The following is a 24,062-nucleotide window of genomic DNA, read 5'->3' as shown; positions in this document are numbered from 1 at the left end:
CTTGCGGACGAGAAAAGGGGGAGCGCACATTTCCGAGAAGGCGTGTCCTTTTCAAAAATGCAAGAGGCGTTGCTTTGTTGCTGGCCGTTTTCGCCGGTGTGTTAAACACACTTTAGAAAGGAGTGTCCCCAGACTATCAGAAGGCGGAGATCTCTGATTGTCTGGTGGCGAGACTAGAATTTCAGTAGAGAGACTGCACCTAACGTGATGCTTCAGAGATTTAGCCGTCATCATATAACTGTAGACTGCATATGTCTTCCTTATCCCAGGTAGCCGTAAAGGCCCGCCACCCCCTACATCCTGGCCTGAGCCTCTCCCCAGTCCCCCTACACCCCAGTTCTATCAGTCAGGGCTGACAAGCCAGACCAGTGCAGAGTCCAACCCCTACATCAGCCTGGACAGTCCCCCTCCATCACCTCCAGAGCCCCCGGACTACCCATCTAGCCCCCCTCCTCTCCGCAGCAACAAGCGGCGTTACACCTTCTCCAAACCACCGCGCTCAGAAGACACAGATCGCTTTCTGGATGCGCTGAGCGAGCAGCTGGGACAGAGGGTGGCTATCATTGATGACTTCCTGACTCCGGAGAACGACTATGAGGAGGTAGAGTCGCAGTTACTTGAAATCTAAAGCCTCATTATGAAGTAAATATTAAAAGAATTAGCTTGGCTTCTGTTGATGTGTATTCAATAACCATGTGCACATAGTCAGACGTTATCAGCGATCACATGTCTAAATCATCAACTTTGTGTGTGTGCATGCTGCCCTTCTCTTATTATTTTACTGCTGCTCTACAAAAGGAAACTTAAGACAGTAGAGAAGCTTCAGAGAGTCATTTTGTTTGGTGTAGAAAGAAAAAATATTCTAGGGCCACATATCAGCTGAAATAGTCTTGTGAAAATACCCTTCTTTCATCATAGTTTCTGGTGAGAAAGGGTTAATTCTGCATGGTACACTAATTCCCTACGGTATGTAAGCCTTGCATCCAAATGTGAAATAGGACAGACCCCTTGACACACATACACATACAGAACGAGTACAGAACATACTGTCCTTTTAAAAGATGACAAAGTGAATCTTAAGATTGGCCTCACACATCAGATCTCTTTCCCTGTGTGTTGTCCTGTATAGTGTGTTGCAGTTAAGTTTTGTGGATTATCACTTTGACCTCAGAGAATCATTAAAAACACATTATGTGACCCAAATATAAACAAAAGAGCAGCCTCACCATCAACATGTAAAACACACCATTAAAACCTGGGTTGATGCTAGAACTGATGGTACGGAGGGATATCATGGACCCCACTGTAATTGGCAAGAGTGCGAATTGTTTGTCCAATCAAATGTTAGCAAACAAATGTTGGGAGGGCAGGGGCACGAAATCCCTGGGATAAAAAAGAGCTTAACATCCAGGGGGTATGTGGACAGGGGAGGAAAGCCGACAGAGGGCCCTCGCCTCTGCCACCCTCCCACCCTCTCTCTGGTTCTCTGATGGAGGATCAGAGCAAAGCACGGGTCAGTGCTAGAGGCTGATTAGGGGCTGTAGGATAGAGGCAGGCGGCTGAGAGTCAAGCTAGACCCTGTGGAGCATACTGGAGGCTTTATCAGGTCGCAAGAGCATTGACAACTGATGACGTGACAAACAAGCACACAAGAGAGTGCAGCAGTGTCCCTCCTCCGCTCCTCCAGCCCATCAATTCTAGCACCAACCTAAATCCTGCCGTCAGTCCCGAATTCATTGTCAGGTCAAAAGCACAGCAACTAAATGAAAATTAGTTTTACACATGATTTGCCTCAAGACATGTTGCTTACTTCATTTGATGAGAGGAGCAATAGAGTAAACTCTGGGTTGTTGACAGACATACACAAGCTGTCATTAAAGCTGTCACCAAACCTGCACATTGAATGTATGTCAAAAGTTTCCTTTGATAATCATGTTTAAACAGCTCTAGCAAAGAAACATATCAAGGAGATCCTGTAGAATCTCCCCACTATGTATTTTATTGGTTAACATTTGGGATGTTGTAGCCAATGAACTCATCTATTTTTCAAAGTGTACCATTTTAACAAGTTCCTCTTTGACATTAAAGGCCTAATGAAGTGTAATTGGTGTTAATGCCAGGATGTTGTGCAGATGGGCTTCCCAGATGAGGAGGATGACGATAACGAAGAGGAGTTGGGTGTGGACGAAGATGAAAATGGAGGATTTGTGGGCCCAGAGCTCAGCAGCCCGAGTGATGTTCAGAGCAGCAGTGGAGAAGAGAACGCCTCCTCCCTTACCTACTCTTCCTCTTCCGACCACATCCCTCCACCACCGATGACCCCTCCACCGCCCCCGCCTGTTCAGTTCAACGACCCGCCTCCTCCTCCACCTCCTCCTCCAGCACCTGCGCAGACTCAGTCTCAGCACCAACAACAGCAGCAACAGCTCAACTACACCCCTGAACACTCTCCGAGAGCATATGTGCCCATTCGCCGAAAATCTGGCCCCCCTCCTCCACCTCCACCGCGCAGTAATCCACCACCTAAACGGCACTCCTTACATAAAGTGCTGCCCACAAGAGAGGACATTCAGGTCCGTGCTACCATACAAGAGCTAAAAGCCTACCAAGAGCAACAAGCTTACCAGGAGAGACAAGCCTATGAGGAGCAACAGGCATATAAGGAGAGGCAGGCGTATGAGGAGCAGAAAGCCTATGAAGAACAACTGATCCAAGAGCAGCAGGCTTACCAGGAGCAACAGGCCTATCAGGAGAAAATGTTCAAGGAGAGACAGGCTTATGAAGAGCAGAAGGCGTATGAGGAGCAAAAAGCTTTTGAAGAACAACAATTGTACCAGGAGCAACAAGCCTACCAAGAGAGACAGGCATACGAGCAGCGCCAAGCCTACCAAGAACAAAAAGCATACGAACAGCGCCAAGCCTACAAGGAGCAAAAAGCTTTTGAGGAGCTTCAAGCCTACCAGGAGCAAAAAGCTTATGAAGAGCGTAAAGCTTATGAAGAGCAAAAAGCTTACGAAGAGCGGCAGGCCTACGAGGAGCAACAAGCATATCAGGAGCAACAGATCTACCAGAGCCACCACTCAATGCCTAACCAGCCAACGCAGCAGAAAGCTCACTCGCCACTGCCTCTTCAACAGCTCCACCAGTCCTTACCCCCACTCCCTTCTCCAGACTCCGTCCATCACCATGCTAACCATCCTCTTTATATGATGCGCCAAGCACAGCAGCAGCAGGCCCACCAGAGTCATCACCACCGCCGTCAGTCCCGTTCGGCCCCACCTCCACACCAGCCGTCGCCCCAACCAACAGCCCACCCGAGCCAACAAGGTCAATACGCTGAGGGCATCTACCAAAGCCATCAAGGCCTGAGGACGCAGGCCCACCACTCCTCTGCTGAGATGCTCCACCAGGTGCACCAAGCCCCACCCCATCATTCCTCTGCTGAGATGCTCCATCAGCTGCAACAATCCCAGGCCCACCACTCGTCTGCTGAGATGCTCCAGCAGATGCAACAAGCCCATGCGCACTACTCATCATCAGAGATGCTCCACCAAATCCACAAACCCAAGGCCCACCATTCCTCAACAGAGGTTCTGCACCAAGGTCACCAGATGCAGCAAATGCAGCCTCACCACTCCTCGACCGAACTTCTCCATCAAGTGCACCAGCTGCATCGGGGACAACCACACCATTCATCCACTGAGCTGCTCCATCAGATGCACAAAGCCCAGGCCCACCACTCCTCGACGGAGCTACTCCATCAAGCCCACCAGGTGCACCAAACTAAGCCCCATCACTCCTCCACTGAGCTGCTCCATCAAGCCCAGCAAGACCCACCATCCCTCCCAGTTCAGCTAACCCGGGACAGCCACTCCCATCAGAGTCGGAGAAGTCTTAAAAGTCATCATCAGACCCAAGTTTCACCACAAGGGAGACACCAGGAACAGCAGATCCACCAAACTCATCACCCCCAGCCCACCAAACCATCTCCCCAAAGACCCCACTCTATCCAGCAGACCCACCACCACTCCAGCACACCTCAGATCCACCACATCCACCATATGACCCCACAACCCCCTCCGCAGGACTACCAACACCAGATTCATGTCATCCACCCTCCCCAGCAGCCCCACAGGCCTCAGCCCCTTCTCTCCACCTTTCAGCCCCTTCAGCCGCACCAGCCCACCCTCTCCACTTTCCAGCCTCTGCCTCAACACCACCAATCCCAGCACCAAGTCCAGCCCTCCACCCAAGCCACGCGCCCGCAGTCCCAGCCCTCACATCACCTGCTGCAGACGCAACACCAGCCCCAAACCCAGTCCCACCATAAGCAGCCTCATGGTCAGAGCCAGCCCCAGTCCCTCCCCCACTCACTATCAGACCCTTCAGAGCACCTAGAGCCCCCTCCGCCTCCACCACTGCCTCCACCCTGCTCCCCTCCACCCTTGCCCAGGCCTTCGCTCTCCAGGATGGACTCCAACCACATGAGTGTGAAGAGGTTGCGCTGGGAGCAGGTGGAAAACTCAGAGGGGACTATCTGGGGACAGGTTAGCTTTATGGGGTTTGAACATAGGGAGCTAAGGCCTCTTTAAAGGGACAGTTCACCCCAAAATCAAAAATATATATTTTTCCCCCTACTTGTAGTGCTATTTATAAATCTAGATTGTTTTGGTGTGAGTTGCAGAGCATTGGAGATATCGGCCGTAGAGATGTCTGCCCTCTCTCGAATATAATGGAACGAGATGGCACTCGGCTTGTGGTGCTCAAAGCGCCAAAAAATACATTTGAAAAACTCGACAGCAATGTCTCTTTCCAGAAACCATGACCTGGTTACTCAAAATCAGTTTCATTTAGGAACCATTTTCTTTCTACTGAACTACACCTGCCAAGTGTATCACCGCACAGAGGGAAGCAGACATCTACTGCTAGCTCACCTAGCACAACTGAGCTAGCTAACTTCCTTCTGCACGGTTATACAGTTGGTAGGTGTAGTTTGGAAGAAGGAAAATAGTTCCTACTGCTCACCAAAAGGTCTCTAGTATATCTTAAGTAATGTTTGTTATAATTTTTTTTTTTTTTTGGCGCTTTGAGCACCACCATTTAATTGCTTTATACTTGAGAGAAGGCAGACATCTTTACGGCCCATATCTCCCCTCCAACAACTCACACTAAAACAATGTAGATTGATTTGGAGATGAAATGTCCTTTTAATGCTGTACCAATTAGCATATGTTTTTATATTTAATGATAACAGAAAGAGTCATGAACTTGTAATAAACATAGCAACATTTTTGCATGTCTTTGGTAGTTGGGAGCAAATTCTGACTATGAAAAACTGCATGACATGGTGAAGTATCTGGATCTGGAGCTGCACTTTGGGACACAGAAGCCCTCCAGTGAGTACAAGTGGCTGTATGCATATCTGCAGTGCTTTAAATGGAAGCACAGCTGAAGATCATAAGATGATATGTAAAGAATTCTGGAGTAATCAGTAAGCCCCACTCGTGTACACAGTATGTTACAACTTTTTTTAACCAGAATGGAGTATGCATCGTTATTTCCTAGCACATCATTATCCAGGCTCTTGGATCTCTGCCTTCTTGGAGTGTTATTATTTAGTCATTAAGTCGACAGTATTTCACCCCTGAATTTTGTCCGTCAGATCTGAAACAACACATCTTTTTAAAATTACTTCCCTTAGGGCTTCTCTCATTTTTTCACCATATTTAAACGGGATCTAAGTCTATTCTGCACTTGTGCTCCTTGCATTTGCTCTTAACCTGCTGCAAAAAATGTAAAATATACACAAAATCTTCATACCCATTCATCTCTCTACTGTCTATTTTGACCTCCATTTTTCTAACACTAATCAAATTTTTAGTGCCTGCTCCAGAGCCATCTCTCCTGCCAGAAACCTTCAAGAAGAAAGATGTGATTGAAATTCTGTCCCATAAGAAGGCTTACAATGCCTGTAAGTAAAAAAATGTCAAGTATTTCCATTTGTCCAGATTTATAGGCTCATATATGGATCAGCATTAGGAAGCTGTAATTCCTGTCTATGTTCTTTTTAACCTTCAGCCATCCTGATAGCTCACCTGAAGCTGTCTCCTGGCGAGCTGCGTCAGGTGCTGATGAACATGGTCAGTGATAGGCTGGAGCCATCCCACATCAAACAGCTGCTGCTGTACGCCCCCGATGCAGAGGAGGTCAAACAGTATGAAGCGTACAGACAGGACCCCAGCAAACTCAGCGAGCCAGACCAGTTTGTGTTGCAGGTACAGACCTGGCAGGGTGTGAATGTGTGGGTTGGTGGTGTGGATTACCTGCACCTGTGTGTGCTGTATTTTTGTTTATCATCTCTTACTTCTTTGCTTGTTGTGTGTGTTCTCCATCAGATGTTATCAGTACCAGAGTACAAGACCCGCCTGCAGAGCCTCCTCTTTAAGTGTTCCCTGCAGGAGAAGACGGAGGAGCTGAGGGGAGCATATGACTGTCTTTACAAGGCTTCGCTGGAGCTGAAGACAAGCAAGAAACTGGCTAAGATACTGGAGGTAGCCTAGTGTTCAGCAAAGTACATAAAAATGAGAAAAAAGATGTTTATGGTTATTAAAGTGCTCTTTGTGTGTGTGCAACTTTATGTGATTCTAATAACACACGGCAAAAAGCAGCCTTCCACTTGCACTGTGGGAGAGGATGTTTGTTTTCAGATTAACAGGGAAGTGTGTTCACAAAATTATGTTTGTTTTTTCCTGAAACTTAATTTAGCCTTACCTTCATTGTTCATAAGTGCACATGAGATATCAAAGAAGCTGTTTCATTTAACATTTGTAGATGATTTAGTTGTTTGACTAGGTGTCTACTTGCTGCATTCTGTCTTTCTTCAGTTCGTGTTGGCGATGGGGAACTACTTGAATAACAGCCAGCCTAAAACCAGCAAGACAACAGGCTTCAAGATCAACTTTCTCACAGAGGTACATCACGCATTAATACATATTTAAAGAGAGACTATGCAGGGTTTTCCTAAAAAACAATCTATAGACAACAACATACAAAAGTAATCCCTCTCAATCATCACTTATGACCCAGTAGAAGTGTGTAGCAGTGTATTTTTCTGCAGAGACTCTACCCTGTGCCTGTATTTTCTTATTCCTTCGTATTTTCTGTGTATGGGCGTGTACCCCCACAGCACTCACGTGAGCTCTGGGCTTTAAAAAATGATAGCAGCCAGGTGCCAGACAGTAAGTAGCACACATCCAAGAGACACTGCTGAAAAAATGCAAAAATAGAGTGAGGCAAAACGCCAAACGAGAGTGAATGTGGGGTTGGCTTTTATTTTCACTTCTGCTGGCAAACGTGTTTAGGAGAAGAAGAAGATATACTTTATTAATCTCCGAGGGGAACTTCAATTTTTTTCACTCTGTTGTCATGTACACACAGGCCCGAAATACACACACACATGCACAAACAGGACCTATACATGCAATAAATGGAGAGATGTCAGAGCAAGGGGGCTGCCTTAGACAGCGCCCCAAGCAGTTCAGGGTTAAGTGACTTGCTCAAAGGGGGAACTGTCTCCTCTCCAGCTACCAGTACATGCTCCATATTTTGTCCATACAGGGACATGAGCCCGTGACCCTTTGGTTCCCAAGCCAAATCCCAATGATCTGAGCTAATGCCGTCCCAAATACAAATTTACAAATAGTAGCTGATATTTCTCTAATATGTCAGGGTGAATATTAGCCAGCATGTGCCAGCTTTTAGCTGGTATCACATGTAGTTGTCTGGCAGATGAAAATATAAGCAGCCAAAATGTCCCGTAGGAAATATGCCAAATAGATAAATAAATTCATGAATACCATGTGAAATAGCCCAATATTATGTTACCTATAATATCAGTTGCCAAGACAACCTAAATATAAACTTATTTTAAGACCAGATTTTTATTATGGACAGATCTATTTATCCACAGAAGCAGTACAGAGTGTCTTACTGCCTCTTCAGACCACATACCACGTCCACACCGGTCATGTTGGCTTTAAGACATATGTATATAATTGTTCTTCTTCTTGAACATTAATGGCCATATTGACCGTCGGGAAAAAAAAAGTCTAGCTCTAACTCTGCAGAGTATACCTTTAAAACATGTGACCAGATGTTTGTTTGTCCTTGTTTTCTTTCTAGTTGCATTATGCTTGTACAATTAAATTGACAGTTGACCCCAATTTCAAAACTACGTTTTTCCTCTTACCTTTGGTGCTATTTATCAATCTAGATTGTTTTGGTGTGAGTTGCCGAGTGCAGAAGGAAGTGTGCATCTAGTCATGGCTGTGAGGCTTGTGCTCGTGACAGCGTGAGATAGACTTAGACTTAGACTTGCTTTATTGTCATTCAACAAATACACCATCGGTGGTATGGTATGACTTAAAAAAAAGTTAAAATTTCAAATAGTTAAAATTAAAATTACAGTGCATCACAACAGATGTAAACATTAATGGCGTCCTCTTTGGCTGAGATGTAACATTAGCTAGCTCAGTGGTGCTAGGTGAACTAGCAGTAGATGCACACTTCCTTCTGCACAGTGATACAGTTGGCGGATGTAGTTCGGTAGAAAGAAGATATTTCCAACATGGAACTGCTCACAACAAGGTCTGTGGATTATCTTGAGTAACTGGGTCATGATTTCTGCAAAGAGACATTGCTGGGTTAAAAAAATTTAAAAAAATAGCACTTTTAGCACCACTAGCCAAGTGTCATCTAGTTCAGTGGTTCCCAACTGGTCGGTCGTGGTCCAGAAGTGGGTCGTGGGTCCACTCTGAATGGATCGTAAGTGACTTGGGAATGTGTCAGCTTATAAAAAACACACTTTATTTTGAAGTCCAGTGAATATCTAGCACAGAGCTTTTATTTTGAAGTACCATTTCCTGCTGTAGAGTGAGTGACTAACAGACAGCTGCTTGACAGAGACAACAAACTAGCTTGACGACATGGCCAAACACAAGTATGACACTGAATGTATTGAACCGTGTGGACCTTGAATAAATGGCTAAGGAGAAATCTGTCTCCTGCATTTGGGTCTATCTACTCCACACCACATAACACACTGATCTAGTTCCATTATCGTCAAGAGAAGGCAGACATCTCTATGGCTGATATTTCCCAACACCTAGCAACTCACCTAAACAATCTAGAGTGCTAAATAGCACCACAAGTAAGAGGAAAAATGTGTTTTTGATTTTTGGGTGAACTGTCCCTTTAATAACTTCACTGTGTCCTCTGCAGTTGAGCACAACTAAAACAGTGGACGGGAAGTCGACGTTTCTACACATTCTGGTCAAGTCGTTATGTCACCACTTCCCTGATGTGTTGGATTTTTCCAAAGACTTAACAATGGTTCCTCTTGCAGCCAAAGGTAGATACATGTTTATCTGACCTCTGCACCACAGCTGTAGAACATTTTTCAATTTACTGAGCTCTTGTTCAAGAAAGTTTTTCAATGGTTATAAGCATTCTTTCCTCCTCATTTCTTTCTACAGTAAATCAGAGGACTATTACATCGGATATGAACGACCTACTTACGACCATCCAGGACATTCGCTCAGCCTGTCAGAAGATGCCTGCGACTGCTGAGGATCGCTTTGCTGTTGTCATGAGTGTATCCTTTACAAAGCTGCAAAGACAGCGCTGGGTTACATAGGCTGATGAAAAGAAAACAAGTGTAGTAGAAGAGATGAAACTTTTATGCCCCTTGACTCCAGTATGTGTAGAACTTCCTGGAAAACAGTCACCCCGCAGTCCAGTCTCTGGAGTCCCTGCAGCAGAGAGCTATGGAGGAGTTCGGCAAAACTGCCTCTTACTTTGGAGAAGACAGCAAATCCACCAACACTGAGGCCTTCTTTGGTATCTTTGCTGAGTTCATTGGCAAATTTGAGGTGAGCAAAAACGATTTAAGCATTCATTTAGTCTAGCAATCCCTCTAGTCCTACCTCTACAGTGTTACTGTCAAAACTAGTGTGTATGCATGTTTCCCTCTGTAGTTACTCATCATAATGCTTTAAAAGAAACGTCATCGTTCCTCAAAAAGCTTCTGATGCAAAGTATAAATGGCTGCAGATAAACACCTCTTTTGATTACCTCATTATGTCCTAGATTTTCTACTCTGCCACTGTTTTGTTGTTAGAAAGGCTCATGCAGTGTTTTAAGTAATGAGCACAGCCTGCATTTCATCAGAGATGTAGAGAGAGTCTGCCAGGCTACGACCGTACTAATAATGAGCTACATACAGTAAATGGATCGGTGTGTTCACGCTGAGCGTGGCAGGCCCCTCAGGAAGCCAGAGCTGAATACAGCATTTTCAAAGACAAATTTAGAACAAAGCACAACATTCAGATTTATGCAGTTCACATTCAGATTTCACAAGCATGCAGCCCCGATGGACAAATTCAAAGGGCTTCTTGAAATCTGTTGTAATTGTTTTACATTTTTATAAGGTTGTGTGTCCACGTGTCCATGCACATATTTGCAACTGGAGGCGCCCCCTAATGAGCAATTTATGAAACATATCCTGCAAGTTTTGTTGTGATTGCACAAATAATTTCTAAATTATAGTCTAATTTGTGTCATGCCACACTGATTTTTGGGATGATTTGTGGTGCCCACTAGTGGTCAATTTAAGTGAAACTCTCAGGGTATGTTTCAGGTTCTTGCTTGGACGTATCCTACAAGTTTTGTGATGATTGGCCAAATGATTATGGAGTTAGGTCTGGTTATGTGCTGAGTCATGCCCCTTTTGAAGTTAATTCGTCAATATCTTTTAAAGGTGTTGAGATATCAGCAAGCTTTGTGCAGCTTTTGATAAGCTTGTTCCAATAATGATACACAGAAAATTTGGTTGTAAGCAGACCCACTGTTTAGGAGGAGAGGTTTAAAAAAAATTTAAATTCAAAATGGCGGAAAATCTACTTAAATTGTTCTTCAGGCTTTTTTTTGTTAAGACACACTGAGCTAGACTTGTGCGTCAAATTCCAAGTTAATTGGACTTACAGTGGGAGGGGAGTAGCCTTTCCAAAATGTCATTTTTTGGGCCTTAATTACAGTGCCCCCATCAGGCTGATTGGGGTCATATTTCTTGGACATTATTATCACGGAACTTCCAGTCATTTGTAAGACATTTTCACTGTCTAGGATGTACCATGTTATGGTATGTTGTGTTTCTTAGGAAAAATAATGATCAGTTCAAACAAACCCTTCAGGCTTGAGCCTTTTAAAATAAAAATAAATAATGACACATGCAAAACATAACAGCATATTCCACAAAAATTGCTAATAGACCCTGTTGTTTCTCTACCACAGAGAGCTCTCAGTGATCAGCAAGCTGCAGAAAACCAGAAGAGCCCAAGAAGTCCACGATTGGCCTCACCACTGGCCTGGTAACACACACACACACTCACACGCACACACACGGAGATGACTACATACTTCATACAGTACATACACATGTCCACATATACTGTATACCACATGCATAAACACATACACGCGCACAATTTTGAGCAAAAAAACAAGGTTTTATGTACTTGTGTGTTTTTGGTAAATCAATGGAGGGAGAAGCTTTGAAATGAGGCAAAAGTGTCTTTTACATCAAAGATGGACAATTTAGCTTTATACCAGTGGTATAGTATGTACTGTATATGCTAACAGAGATTTGTCAAAGTCTAAAAGTGAAATGGTCTAGGCTGCTATATAGAAAACAACCTTGTTTGACGGTCAAGGTATGTGTACTATTTGACAGACAGTTACTCAGTAACATCCTGTAGGTGAAGTTTTTTTTCTCTAAGCCTGAGTGTAAGTGTGCTATTACAGTTCTGCAGTAAAATCTTTGTTATATATCCACAAATAAGACATAGATTTACTAAAATGAATTTTAACCCAACATAGATATTTAATGAAAATACATTCAAATACTCATGGTGGTTTGGAAGAAACCACCAAAGCAGTTTCCTGTTAGTTTATATGTTGTGTATTTTTGTAAGCTGCCCACCACACTGAATGTAACATAAGTTCTTTACTGACTAAGTGTAGCTTATTTTCTCAAGTAAATATTCATCAGTCCTGATGACGGATTGTTTCATGTACTGCTTTGTATCTGTGCCTCACTGTCAGCAGATTTTCCAAATTCCTACCATGTCAGTTATAGTTTGTTTTTTTCTAAATGGTGTTGTTCTGACCTCTGATGTTATTAACATGTATATATGAGACGTCAGTGAGAAGTTGGCACTTAGTACTTGTTTTTATAAAAGATACTTTTAACTGTTCCAAGGATCATTTTTAAGCAGTCTGCGGTCAGAAACAATAGGGATGCACTGAAACTGTGAAATCCTGCGTCAATACCGATGTTTAAAATAACAACTTGGCCGATAATCGATACTATTTTTTGTTGTTGTTCATTTTGTTTTTGAAAAAAAGGAATATTTTGAAATCATTCAGCCCTTCATTACAGTATCTTTGAATGAGCACAAATTCAACCATTCAAATTTACAAAGTGACCTATAAAACCTTCTTTCACATAAACAAAACAACCTCTTTTTGATAACTGCTTCAAAAGCCTTTTTACAACATATGATATATCATAACCCCTCCCTAATATCTATTTTATAAACATCAACAAATTTCTCCTTCAGACAACTGTGTTTATTGAAGTTTCTCCCAAAAACTGAATGTTACAAGATTAAATGTGAACACATCACTAGACTGTTATAATTTATTAATAATAATAATAATAATAATAATGACTTTATTAAGGACACAGAGAAAGGTCCATAATATGAAAGCAGACAGTCATCTATGTACAAAAGTAAGCTATAAAAAAATACAATGTATATTAAATAAAAAAAAAAAAGACAAGAAATAGAACACTACATGATGCAAGTTCATATAATAAAGGCATAATTCAATAATTTACCTTTGCCAATAGTCATTTTTACCGAATAGAGGCTGAATGCATCATAATGTAACTTATGCTGCCTTTAAATGGAACTCATGAGCTCATGGTTACGACATGGGAAGTCGTGCACACAATATGTTTGGTGTTCAAGTCGCGAGGACGATGCTGCCAGGCAGCAGCAACATGGACACTACTGTCTGCGTCTAGACGCCACTGAGGCTAACAGTTTAGGGAGCTAGTAAGCAGGGAATGCAGCCTAGAAGATGCAAAGGCGTAATTATAAAGGGGAAAAGACAAGGCTGTTGGGAATATCAGACAGTATAAAAATATGAACAATACCTCTATACGACTAACATTACAATTTATTAAGTTACCATCCACAGAAATAAACTTCCATGGTCTCTGTCATTTCTGAAAACGTCAGCAAATACGTCACAACTCATGAACTCAGAGTTCTCTGAAAATGTCCACTTATGAGGTTGTGTATACCACAACAGGGAGGCAGTCACATGGACTCACGACCCCATTTGAAGGCAGCATCAACGCAAACTCCCTTAGCTGTTGGTTTAGCCTCCAGCTGCTAACAGCTAACGTTCACTAGCTCTCCTTCCGCCAATTTTAACACTGATTCTTTGTTCACTTTGTAGAAAAAATAGGCTGCGTCCCCGATGCGTCTTTAGTGAGTTCACTGTCCTTCTGTTCCGAAGGCATCCTGGAGAAGATCTCTGTTTGTCCCAAACACCTTTTCTATTGTCCCTGGGATGATTGGATGCCGTTAATAATCGAGCTCTGCTTTTTAGCCTGTGCAAAACTGATGTGACACAACAGAAAAACATCATCCACTGCCTTCGATGAATGTCATCATGTTTACTGATAGACCAACAGCAGTCGAGACGAATATGGTTTGATACGATGTTCAGCTATAAATCGGTGCATCCCTAACATACACTGATCGCAGGCTGCAGAACGTGGATAATGTGGAGCTAACAGCGGGCAGTGTGCAATATGTGAATGTTTAGCTGTGTTCCACTGTTGGATATCATACTAAATATTATTATACTATATGAAACTATAACAGAGACGTATTGTGTTTGTACTGTACAGAATGAGAGTGGATGTAAAGAAAACCGATACAGATGCCACATATGAAGCACTTTGTTACGTTCATGTATTATTTCTTTTATTGACTGTGTCAGTTATACGACTGAGAGGACAGCAGTGTCATTAAGTTTAGTGTAGCAGATGCAGCGTTTTATATACAAACTAATAATGCAGCTTCTTCTGAGATGTGCCAGTGCTCTGTAAAACATAAAGCTTAGTCCTCAAGTGATATTTTTAAACAGTAAGGCAAATTATTACAATAAGAATAACGTGCGCAGCTAGTAAAAACTTTGTTTTCTAATGGTCTCAGTTGTTTTATTTCCTGCTTAAATTACAGAATGTAAACCTCTAAAGCATCGCTGTCCATTTAAGGTCTATAAAGTGTTAAGTCTGTATTTTGTATTGTATCCTAACAATGCTGACAACTATAAAGAGTGGAATGAAATCTGCTTTCGCCTGGATGTCTTGAGTTTTTAAGATTTTTGATGTGCCAACGATGGAAATTGGTTTGTCTTACAGAGAAATAATACTGCGTCCATTCGTGTATCATTGACAGGATGAGGGGGATCAAGTACACTTGTTTGTACATTTCCGTCAGCTCTTGTGATGCAGATTGTTATGTCCTTAAAGCTGCTGCTGAAACACCTGCTATTGCTACATCCATTTTACCTGTCCTGCTGCAGCAACATCTCACATTAACATCTGTTTTTGTGAGATACACCCGTAAACAAACACACAGATACAGATATTGCCCTTACCTTGTTTTAATACATCACTGCCCACATCTTGCGTGTGATTGGCACGAATTTAGATTAATTTTCGGCAATTGTTTAACTGTCCCCTTATCACCTGCAGCCTTTATTACTCTGTAAAGAGCAATAACTCATTTACATTTTAACTAAACCTTGTAGTGCATGAGTCAAAGTGGAGTTTGATCTTTTGGCGTGGCGGAAACTCTCAAGCCAAGCCTGAGATTCCTGGGATCGCTCTCCTGTCATTTGTGACACGCTGTGTTGTTTGGACAACTAAGCTCAAGGAATGACACACACTACTTACTGGAAGGTGAGTGGATTTACCAGACAGCATGAAGATAAGGTAAGAGGCTGAGCTGTAGCACATATTGATATCTTAACTGCTGTAAAATTTGAATAGATTTATAATTAACAATGGAAGTAATCAGATAATGTTTATGTGCCATGACGTGTGACACTGATATCTTCACATGCTGATAGAAGTGCAATTTACAGTATATCTCTAGAATTAAATATTAACCTGCTTCATCTTGTCAACAATTAAAAGCACACATTATTCCTCTTTCCTGTAGTGCTATTTATCAGTCTAGACTGTTTTGGTGTGAGTTGCCAAGTGTTGCCATAGAGATATCTGCCTTCTCTCAAATATAATGGAACTAAATGGGACTTGGCTTGTGGTGCTCAAAGTGCCAAAAAATACATTTAAAACACTTCACAGCAATGTCACTTTCCAGAAACCTTGATCTGGTTACTCAAGATCAGTCTGATGTAGGAAATGTTTGGACTGTTTGTGCTCAAAGAGCCCAAAAAAAGAAGAAAACAAAATAATTATGAAAAGCTCCACAGCAATGTCTCTCTCCAGAAATCATAATCTGGCTACTCAAAATAATCCAGACCTTACTGTGAGCTGTTTCATGTTGAAAATGTTTTCTTTCAACCAAACTGCACCTGTTAACCGTGTCAGCACGCAGAGGGAAGCGTGTGTCTCAACCCAATTGCCAGAAAAGATATTTTACGTTTCTGCAAACCTCAGATATGTTACATTTGTACATCATTTTTTAGCTGGTATGTTGAAACTAAACATTTCTCAACAACACTAGTGAGGTGTTAAAAAAAATCAAAAATCCTATGGTTATGGTTGAAAAAGGTCATATTTGGCTTAAAACACCAACGTCTGTTGGCACAAAATTAGCTGGAGAAGCAGGGACAGATAAAAAAATAAAACACCCAGGTTCTGTGGTTCAAATGTCACTGAGCGATGTATAGATATGCTGTTAAAGACAGCCAAATTTGGTAAAAACTGCCCAGAGTTGTTGACACAAAACGGCGTGAAGGGTCACCAAAAATCAACCAGTGTTGTTGGTTTCAACAGTGGTCTGCAGCTTGCCTTGGTTAGAGCTCTCGTCCATGAGTAGATGCACGCTTCCTTCTGCACGGTGTTATGGTTTACAGGTGTAGTTTGCTAGAAAGAAAATAGTTCCTACATGAAACTGCTCACAACAAGGTCTGTGGATTATCTTGAGTAATTGGGTCATGATTTCTGGAAAGAGACATTGCTGTTGAGTTTTTCAAATGTATGTTTTTGGCGCTTTGAGCGAGTGCCATCTCGTTCCATTATATTCAAGAGAAGGCAGGCATCTCTCCAGCGACTCCTATTGACTGAAAAATAGCACTACAGGTAAGAGAAAAAATATGTATCTTGAACTGCCCCTTTAATAATCATCTCTCCAGTAACTGACAAATTGTTATATTGTGTAAGTTGAGGTTAGATTATGATACTCTGTGTCTCAGTGTCAACTTAACTCTCAACTTGTCTGTGTTGGAAGAAGTTCCTAAAATGGGTTCATAATTTTTCACAACTGGTGTCTTAAAACACTATTTGACAGCTAGTGTTTTAAGACTGCTTTTGCTTGATGTAATCGTTCCTCCTGTTCATACCGGCTATTAAGAGATCGCTTAAAAATTTAGATGATAGGGGACAAAATCCACAGTACTCAATCTGTGCAAAAATACCTTCTGAAGTTTATCCAAAGTTAATATGACAATTCAGCAGTCTGAGTTAGACAAATCAAGCAAGTATCCTCCAAAGTTAACGCCTTTTTAATACGTAATGTCCTCTTTTTTCCATTGTAATGAATGAGGCATTAAGTTTAATAAACTCTTCAAATGTTTAGTCAAATCTGTTTATGAATATAACCATAGGCTATCTTTCAAATAAATAGCGGAGAGGTAGAAAGTAGAATATGGAAGAAAAAAGTACCTCTGATTTGTACAGTTGGTTTAGTAGTTTAGCTTAGTTTTGTTACTGTAACTGTGATACTTTTGTCATCACTTTGGAAACTTAAAAGATTAAACAGTCTTGATATTTGATTACCGTTCTCACTATCACAGCAAGGGGCAGAATATGTTAATTTTTCTGATTCCAGATGACCTTTGAAGCCACCAGCATGCCCCCTTCTCCAACAACCTCTCCAGGGGGCAAAACCACTCTGGGTACTGTGGATATCGTGGTGCTGGTAGTCTACTTCCTGCTGGTTCTGGCTGTTGGCTTCTGGGTAAGTACAGGGGGGAACAGGTCTCAGTTCTTATGACCAGCATTTTTACGTAGTTGACTATTTCCTGTCAGAAAAACTAAACACTGTGGTGTATGGACAATTTTTCCAGGTTAGGAAATGAGAAGTAATGGCTTGAACTCTAAATGTACTGCACACAGCCAGGTATAAGCACGTCTCCGAGGGTTTCTGTTCTACATTTTCACATTTGTTAATATGTGACTACATGTAACTGTGATAAGACACACAACTGCAGAGGACATTGGATGTTTTGTAGTAGAAGATAACGAGAAAGCCTTGGTAGAAGATGTGAGGAATTTAGATTTTCAGCAACAGAATATTTAAATATATTCATGTAGGATCGTTTATAAATGAAGCGGTTTTAAAATGCTTTACAATCATTTTTCTGGAAATGGAATACAGTCTCCTCCTTTCCTCTGGGACCTTGCTGCATGGATCCACTCTGATTCATCTCCAAGTCTCTCAGCTGTGCTTGTTTTTGACAACACCTTGTTTGAATGAACATCAACAATCATTCATTGACTGTAGCTGAATAAATTAGAATATCAACAAGCTGTGGTGCCAGATTTTAGCACGTGTTGCAGCACTTGTTGGAGCTGTCCTGTCACTTACTTTGGGATCTGGTTCTTGATGTCTTCCAAGGTGTTGTCAATCAACCAGTGGTGGAAAGTAAACAAGTGCGTTCACTCAAATGCTGTACAAAAGTACAAGTTTGAGGTATTTTCACATAATACAACTTTAAATTATTCCACTACATTTGTCTGACAGCTTTAGCTCCTTTGCAGATTACAGTCTGTCATACCCTACTGGGATCAACATTTTTCCTGCTATTGTATGTTTAAGAGCTTTCTCATTTTTCTACCAGTCCATGTGGAGGACGAAGCGCAGCACGGTGGATGGATACTTCCTGGCTGGGAAGAACATGACCTGGTGGCCAGTGAGTCAAACAGACTGTTAGACTTGTCGAAACTAACTGTAGCATTCTAGAGCTTGGGTCTTCAACAGGGGGTCTGCAACCCTTAGGAGGTTCTCAGAGTTACTGCAGGGGGTGGGCGTCAAATTATTGATTTGTAGCTTAACTTTAAATTAATGAATAAATACATGTTTAAGTAAAATTTGCCTGAAAATACACATTAATTTACAGTACACAAACCTGATGATAGGCTAACTGCTACCCATGAATCCTTTACCAATCATGTGAGCTAGCTAACGCTAAATCACTGTGCGGCACCTGTCTGTCACAGCGAGGTGAACTGGTTAACTAACAGCGACATAATACGTAAAATATTGCTTAATTAGCTGTATTACTTTTCCAAGTGTACAGGCACTCCTGTGAGACACAATCATTAAAAGGCAATGGGCCCCTGTGCACACATATGCAAAGGGTCTCACCACCTCTCCAACACAGGAACGTGGTGGTTTTGCGTCTCTTTGTAGTCGTTATGCATGTTTTTGTGGTTTTGTGTCTCCTTGAGATAATTTTGCATCTTATTGAGGTAACTTTATGTGTTTTTTTGGTTGCTTCATGTCGCTTTGCAATCCTTTTGTGTCTCCTTGTAGTTGTTTTGTGTCTCTTTGTAGTCATACTATGTCTCTTTGTGGTTGTTTTGCCCGTTTTTGTAGTTGTTATGTGTCTCTTTGCAGTTCCTTTACATCTCTTTGTGGTCTCTTTGTGGTCATTTTGAGTCTCCTCCTGGTCTCTGCATGTTATTTTGAGTGACATTGTGTAGGTAAAGGCCAGGGGACCCCCTGGGCCTGTGGCAAGTTGGCCCATTCAGTAACAAATCTATGGCCACAATGGATAATTTTGTAAATTTTCGAGCAAGAAAGTCCAAAATACCCTCCACTTCAGAGTAGGGCTGCAACGATTAGTCGACTTATCAATGACTAATCGACTGTTGAAATAATCGTTGACTATTTTAGTAGTCGACTAATCGGTTTGAGTCTTTTTTCATAGAAAGGTACTGTAACAGTACCCCAAAATGCTCTGATTGCAGCTTCTTACGTTCAGATATTGGCAGCTTTACGCACTCTCCCATGACGGTGAACTAAAACCCTTTGGCGCGAGTAGGAAACAAGACATTAGATGACAGTTTTTGGGTTTGGGAGAGACAGACCGACATTTTTCAACATTTTAACACATTTTTCAATAAAATGATTAGTCGACTAATCGAAGAAATAATCGTTAGTTGCAGCCTTACTTCAGAAACAAAAAATGGTGTATAAATGAATCTGCCAACAATTATTATTTTAAAAGCTTAGTATTGTATTCACTGTAAAAGGATATCTTTATACATGGCAATTTAGGCTGCCCTACATGTTGTTGTAGGCCTATGCGACTCTATTTTATACAACACACGTAGTTGGGCGTCCCTGCTCTGTCTGTCTTCAAGCTGAGGGGTCTTTGGCCTGATAAATGTTGAAGACCCTTGCTCTAGAGCAACTTGAAAAGTTAGATGGAGGCAAAATGTTCTGCAGTTCAAAGTGAAATCCAGACTCGTTCCTAATTCTGACTCTTTTATCTATATTTAGGTGGGTGCATCGCTGTTTGCCAGTAACATTGGCAGCGGGCATTTCATTGGCCTGGCAGGGTCAGGAGCTGCAGCAGGAATTGGGGCGATTGCATACGAGTGGAATGTAAGAGATTATATCCACCCTCTGTAGACTGTAATATAAAATCAAGTTTAATAGGAACTCAGCTGTTGTTTATTAAGTATTCAGAGTTCATATTTGGTGATTAACAGGGTATGCTGATGGTGCTGCTGCTGGGGTGGCTCTTCCTGCCCATTTATATCTCCTCTGGGGTGAGGGCGTCTACACATGAAACATCACACACATAGTTATTTATTCCTTTCTGCTTATTTATCTTTCATCTCTTTCATCTCCAGGTGATGACCATGCCAGAATACTTGCAGCGGCGGTTTGGTGGTAGAAGAACACAGTTATTTTTAGCTGTCCTGTCCTTATTTATTTACATCTTTACAAAGATATCGGTATGCTACAAACCCACAATAATTCCCCAGTGTTTCTGTGCTGTAACATGTAGTGTGAGTGTGAGTGTGAGTGTGTGTGTGTTTGTGTTTCTGGCCAGGTGGACATGTACGCTGGTGCTCTGTTCATTCAGCTGGCCTTACAATGGGACATCTACCTTGCTATTGTGCTGCTGCTGTCAATCACTGCTCTCTACACCGTAACAGGTGACCTTCTTCACTCGCCATTTTAAAAACATCTCGCTTGCAAATTAGAGATAAAAGTGCTGTTTACTGCTTGTTCTGTGTGTCACTGACTGTTGTGTGTTGTTTCCTCAGGTGGTCTGGCTGCAGTCATCTACACAGATGCTGCTCAAACTGCCATCATGCTGGTGGGAGCTCTCACCCTCATGGGCTTCAGTAAGTCAGATCCAACTGCACATGACACCCTTCCGTCACCAGCACTTTGTGTTCCAGTTTATCTGACCCTGCTGTCCCCCTGTTGAGGCTTTGTGGAGATCGGAGGCTGGGATGGTCTGATGGATGGTTACGCCAACGCCATCCCTTCTGTCCGTGTGCCAAACTCAACCTGTGGTATCCCTCGAGATGATGCTTTCCACATATTCAGAGACCCGGTGAACTCTGACCTGCCTTGGCCTGGGGTCATCATCGGCATGTCCATCCCCAGCATTTGGTACTGGTGCTCTGACCAGGTACTGTAATAAAAGTGAACCTTTTTGTGTGCCACTTTTTTTTTTTTTTATAAATAAGAGAAAATAAAGAAAAAACAATTAGTGCTGCAGTAAGTGAAAATGTCTGAATAGTATACAAAAGAATAAAATCTGACAGCACAAATCAGGATATATAAAAAGACCTTAAAGGAATACTTCACCCACCAAATGGCCATTTGTATGTCAATTACTTACCAGGTGGTATATTGAATTTGTGAACAAAACTTTGTCTCCAAATATGTAGAAAATTCCTGATAAACTGAAGTCATAGGGGTCCATGTTTAACAACAGCAAACTCTGAGAACTTGTGCAGTATAATCCAAGTCTCATTTATCCGGTCATATCCTCAGTACTTCCCAAACAGACGGCCCTTTCTGACGGGGAACTGAACAGAGTGTGAAAATTAATCTATGCTTTTCTCAAAGCCAGACTCCACTGACAAAAACTGTAATTTTGTTTTGTTGGTAAAACGCAGGAGTTGCTGGTTTATCGCTGCCTCAACCAGTTAGTTTGTGTTATTGTGTGACTTTAGCATTTTAAAGTCAGATTCAGCAAGTCACACAATAATTAAAAACTAACTATGGGTGCTTTCAGACCTACAGTTGTCTTGCTTTGGTCTGAATCAGGGACTAATTTTGTCACAAAGGTGCATAATTGCCTAGAGTTGGTTCGTGTTCTCACGGCACCATTTACAAGCGGACCAGATCAAATGCCTCGCGCGAGAAAGCTGCTCTTGATTGGTCAGAATTTCCAATTGGGAAAAATCCAGGAAGTAAACAAAACGTTGAAGAAGAGTACACTTGCAAGATAAATGTGACACTTTCTAATGTCACAATGGAGGGACAACTACGCAGGTTGATTTTAGCGCTGCTCATCGTGGACTATATTGCTGTCTTTGTTCATTTTAGTCAAACCATACAGTTTGAAAACAAGGCGCGGCTCCAACTGGGAAACAATGTTTTGATGCATTGGATGTGCTGAATGTGCATATTAAGGCAGTACAGGAGGAGGTGCACATTAATAATCCTCCAGGACTGTAACATGCTCATGTTTAACCCAAACAATGTGTCATGTGACTGCAGTTGGTTCAGATCCAGGTCGGTACACCTTCTCACCACAAACGAACCGTACCAGAGTTTGTAACCGGACTGAGACAACCTCTTCAAGAAGGTCTCAGTCTGGTTGTTTTGACGCGCCCCTGAGTGTGATTGCTGTGTTCACACCTGCCCAAACGAACTGCACTTAGGGGGCAAACGAACTTGAGTTCACTTGAACTGAACCAAACAGGGCAGGTGTGAGAGCACCCTAACTGATGGAGGCAGTGGTAGACCAGCAGCTCCCATGTTTAGAAAGGTAAAATTACTGTATTTGTCAATGGAGTCTGGCTTTAGGTTTTGCTTTCTGCTGAGCTCCCCATCAGAAAGCGTTGTCTGTTTGGGAAGTACTGAACATACGACTGCATGAATGAGATTATCCACTTTTTGGATTCTCAAGGGAAACAAAGTTTTCTTCACAAATAACAAGTTACACGGAGCGAATAACTGACACCAACAGTCACTTGAGGGGTTATGTATTCCTTTAATTCTCAATTTTAACTAGATTATGTGCTGATAAACCTGCTCTCTACAGAGAAGGCTGGTTCGGGCATAGGGTCCCAGAGTTGCAAACATGGATATAAAAAATATATTCCTATTTATTTCACTTGTAAAATGTCACAAGGTCTTTCATCTATAAAAGATGAAAAAGTAATTTAATGCGTCTCCATCTTGTTTATGCTTTTCTACAAAACCCCACTGAAGTTAAGTATGAAAGAGTCTTCATCGAAAAATCCCCATCTTAAGTATTTGGCATGTTTTGCTCCTCAAAGAGGTTAAAAATTCCTTTTGTACAATATCAGAGGGACTGTTTGCCAAGCAGCCAAACCTGAGACAACAGAGGACATGAGTAGTTTTAATGAGCTATGCCTGGCTTCTCACTTCAACACTATCAGTATCTAATGTGTGCATATAACCCTTGATACCTGCCAGATTGAGCAATAACTACAAGCTATATGATTTCCTCATCCGTTCTGATTGAATGTACTTACATACTGCTGCATCTCTTAATTTTTAACCAGCTCTTCCTGTGAGTTAACGAAGTGTCCACTGTGATTCTCTGCAGGTCATCGTCCAGCGATCCTTGGCTGCTAAGACCCTGACCCATGCAAAAGGAGGATCGCTCCTGGCTGCTTATCTGAAGATTCTGCCTTTCTTTGCAGTCATGCTGCCCGGCATGATCAGCAGGATACTGTACACAGGTACGGGATGAAATGTGTGTTTTATTAATCAAGCCAGCAGCTACGAAATGTCCTTCATATACACTATACATACTGTATGAAACTATATATGACTTCTGTTAAAAGTCCTCATTTTAGTAATGGGTATCGTCAATACTGGACAGACTGGTTGCATTCAGGTTGTGTTGATGAGTCGTGGTTAATGCTTAAAGGTATCCTGTGCAGTTTTTTTTATCTAAATCTTAAAAGTAATCCCTCTCAATCATCACTTATGACTCACTACAAGAGTGTGTCAGAGTATGTATTTGCAGACACCCTGTCCTCTGCCTGTAAAAAACAGCTTCCAGGTGAGCTTAGGAGTGTTAGCAGCGTTACACATCCAAGAAAAAGAAGCATAATGCACTCAGTTACGACAGGGGTCAGCAACCTTTACTACTATAAGACACATTATTGGCCAAAAATAAAATGAAAAAGTCTGTCTGGAGCTGCAAAACATATTTTAATAAAGGTAACAGCCTATTAAGTTTCAATTAGCCCATCTACATTATGAGCATGATAATGAAATGAGCATTCATTAATATGATTTACTACAAGGTGGCTTCTCTGCAGTGGGCTATTTATGATTATTTAGTACTATAACTTACTTATTATTACAGAAGCGTATTGCATTCACTTGACAAATAAAAATAGCCCTGTTTTTCTGAGTAATTTTTTTTTCCTG

At 41.9% G+C, this 24,062-nt stretch overlaps 2 protein-coding genes across 3 annotated transcripts in view; both read left to right on the top strand.

The window, feature by feature from the left end:
• grid2ipa (glutamate receptor, ionotropic, delta 2 (Grid2) interacting protein, a) overlaps window positions 1-14,746 on the top strand; it is a 35,597-nt gene extending 20,851 nt beyond the window's left edge. The window contains exons 13-23 of the mRNA XM_050069086.1: window positions 270-601; window positions 2,121-4,547; window positions 5,309-5,396; window positions 5,882-5,971; window positions 6,079-6,275; window positions 6,396-6,551; window positions 6,885-6,971; window positions 9,280-9,409; window positions 9,534-9,652; window positions 9,765-9,929; window positions 11,350-14,746. Coding sequence (XP_049925043.1) covers window positions 270-601; window positions 2,121-4,547; window positions 5,309-5,396; window positions 5,882-5,971; window positions 6,079-6,275; window positions 6,396-6,551; window positions 6,885-6,971; window positions 9,280-9,409; window positions 9,534-9,652; window positions 9,765-9,929; window positions 11,350-11,430 — 3,872 coding nt within the window. The 3' untranslated portion in view covers window positions 11,431-14,746. The remainder of the gene's footprint in view (window positions 1-269; window positions 602-2,120; window positions 4,548-5,308; window positions 5,397-5,881; window positions 5,972-6,078; window positions 6,276-6,395; window positions 6,552-6,884; window positions 6,972-9,279; window positions 9,410-9,533; window positions 9,653-9,764; window positions 9,930-11,349) is intronic.
• Window positions 14,747-15,046: 300 nt separating this feature from the next.
• slc5a11 (solute carrier family 5 member 11) overlaps window positions 15,047-24,062 on the top strand; it is a 13,599-nt gene continuing 4,583 nt past the window's right edge. The window contains exons 1-10 of one of the 2 annotated variants that reach the window (XM_050068499.1): window positions 15,047-15,136; window positions 17,220-17,348; window positions 18,232-18,303; window positions 19,899-20,003; window positions 20,111-20,170; window positions 20,255-20,359; window positions 20,458-20,563; window positions 20,675-20,755; window positions 20,843-21,048; window positions 23,227-23,362. In XM_050068499.1, the coding sequence (XP_049924456.1) occupies window positions 15,080-15,136; window positions 17,220-17,348; window positions 18,232-18,303; window positions 19,899-20,003; window positions 20,111-20,170; window positions 20,255-20,359; window positions 20,458-20,563; window positions 20,675-20,755; window positions 20,843-21,048; window positions 23,227-23,362 (1,057 nt within the window). In that variant the 5' untranslated portion in view covers window positions 15,047-15,079. The remainder of the gene's footprint in view (window positions 15,137-17,219; window positions 17,349-18,231; window positions 18,304-19,898; window positions 20,004-20,110; window positions 20,171-20,254; window positions 20,360-20,457; window positions 20,564-20,674; window positions 20,756-20,842; window positions 21,049-23,226; window positions 23,363-24,062) is intronic. The other variant, XM_050068501.1, reaches the window with a different exon arrangement.

This window comes from Epinephelus moara, chromosome 18 (assembly GCF_006386435.1).
Source record: "Epinephelus moara isolate mb chromosome 18, YSFRI_EMoa_1.0, whole genome shotgun sequence".
Classification (NCBI taxonomy): Eukaryota; Metazoa; Chordata; class Actinopteri; order Perciformes; family Serranidae; genus Epinephelus; species Epinephelus moara.
Note: the sequence above shows the minus strand (reverse complement) of the source record. Positions and strands in the feature narration are given on the sequence as shown.